The 1,021-nt window shown below is 35.4% G+C and overlaps 1 protein-coding gene across 1 annotated transcript in view; it reads right to left on the reverse strand.

The window, feature by feature from the left end:
• Window positions 1-1,021, reverse strand: part of cplane2 (ciliogenesis and planar polarity effector 2) — a 4,157-nt gene that overhangs the window by 2,757 nt on the left and 379 nt on the right. Inside the window, exons 2-3 of the mRNA XM_005724752.2 lie at window positions 771-823; window positions 339-435 (exon numbers count right to left, since the gene is read on the reverse strand). Coding sequence (XP_005724809.2) covers window positions 339-435; window positions 771-823 — 150 coding nt within the window. The remainder of the gene's footprint in view (window positions 1-338; window positions 436-770; window positions 824-1,021) is intronic.

Below are 1,021 nucleotides of genomic sequence, written 5' to 3' on the forward strand. Positions count from 1 at the left end.
GGATATTTTACAGTTGATATTTTTTAATATGATAAAGGTTACTTACTCTTATTTGCATTTATTTCAACAACTATATGTTTCAGTATATTTCCTTCCCATTTGAAGATAAATGTTACATTCTAAAAAAAACTTTCCCCCAGTCCTTCCCCCGGACACTTGAGGTCGCTAAACTCCATCGAACTCTATTTGTAAGTCACTTAATGTTGAGGTTACAGCAGGCAAAATACAACGGAGCAAAGAAGACAGTTCAAATAAAACGAGGCTTGATGTGTTTTAATTGAAATGCACAGAAATTATACACTAACACACTCTGTGAGCCCTGACAGTCAGGAGCCCACCGCTCGCCATGGACATGCTCAAAGATATGGGGTCCACATCAGATGGCAATTTGCACTGGTGGGAAAAAGTATTTGTGACTGTTCCATCTCCACCCAGCTGCACGGCAAAAACAGGTTATGAGAACAGAACAAAGCAGAAAGTTAAACCATCAATGAAACCATCAAGCCATCAAATTCAAAGAAAACACCATAGAGACAGCAAAAGATATAAATCCAAATTTCAGGTCCTGAATCAAAAGTGTATTGTTTCACAACAAAAGAAGACAAATAGTTCTAAAATTTAACACACAATCAAACAACTAAAGCCAGTGCATTGCTTTAATTTCATTTAAATAAATGAATAATATAACTTAATAATATAACTCAGGCCATCAGTTAAGTTACTGTCACAGATAACATCTGATTTTACACCAGCCTGACTGCAGGGCTCACCTTCTCTGCATGCACCTCTATTAGGTTGTTGGAGGATGTAATGATGACATCCTCTGGAGAAAATTCACTCACATCAAGAGTGAACTGAAAAATGTCTCCAGTGATCTGCACCTTTCCTGTAGGCTGTAAATGATCTGAAATAGTCATTTATATAATAGAGATTTTAAAATAAAATCCACAAAATTTTGATACATATTGATTTAGTTTTTTCTTTAGCTAATATGTTCCCTGCAGTGCTATATATATATATA

Source organism: Pundamilia nyererei, unplaced genomic scaffold (assembly GCF_000239375.1).
Source record: "Pundamilia nyererei isolate P.nyererei 1_Seehausen unplaced genomic scaffold, PunNye1.0 scaffold00012, whole genome shotgun sequence".
NCBI classification, from domain to species: domain Eukaryota; kingdom Metazoa; phylum Chordata; class Actinopteri; order Cichliformes; family Cichlidae; genus Pundamilia; species Pundamilia nyererei.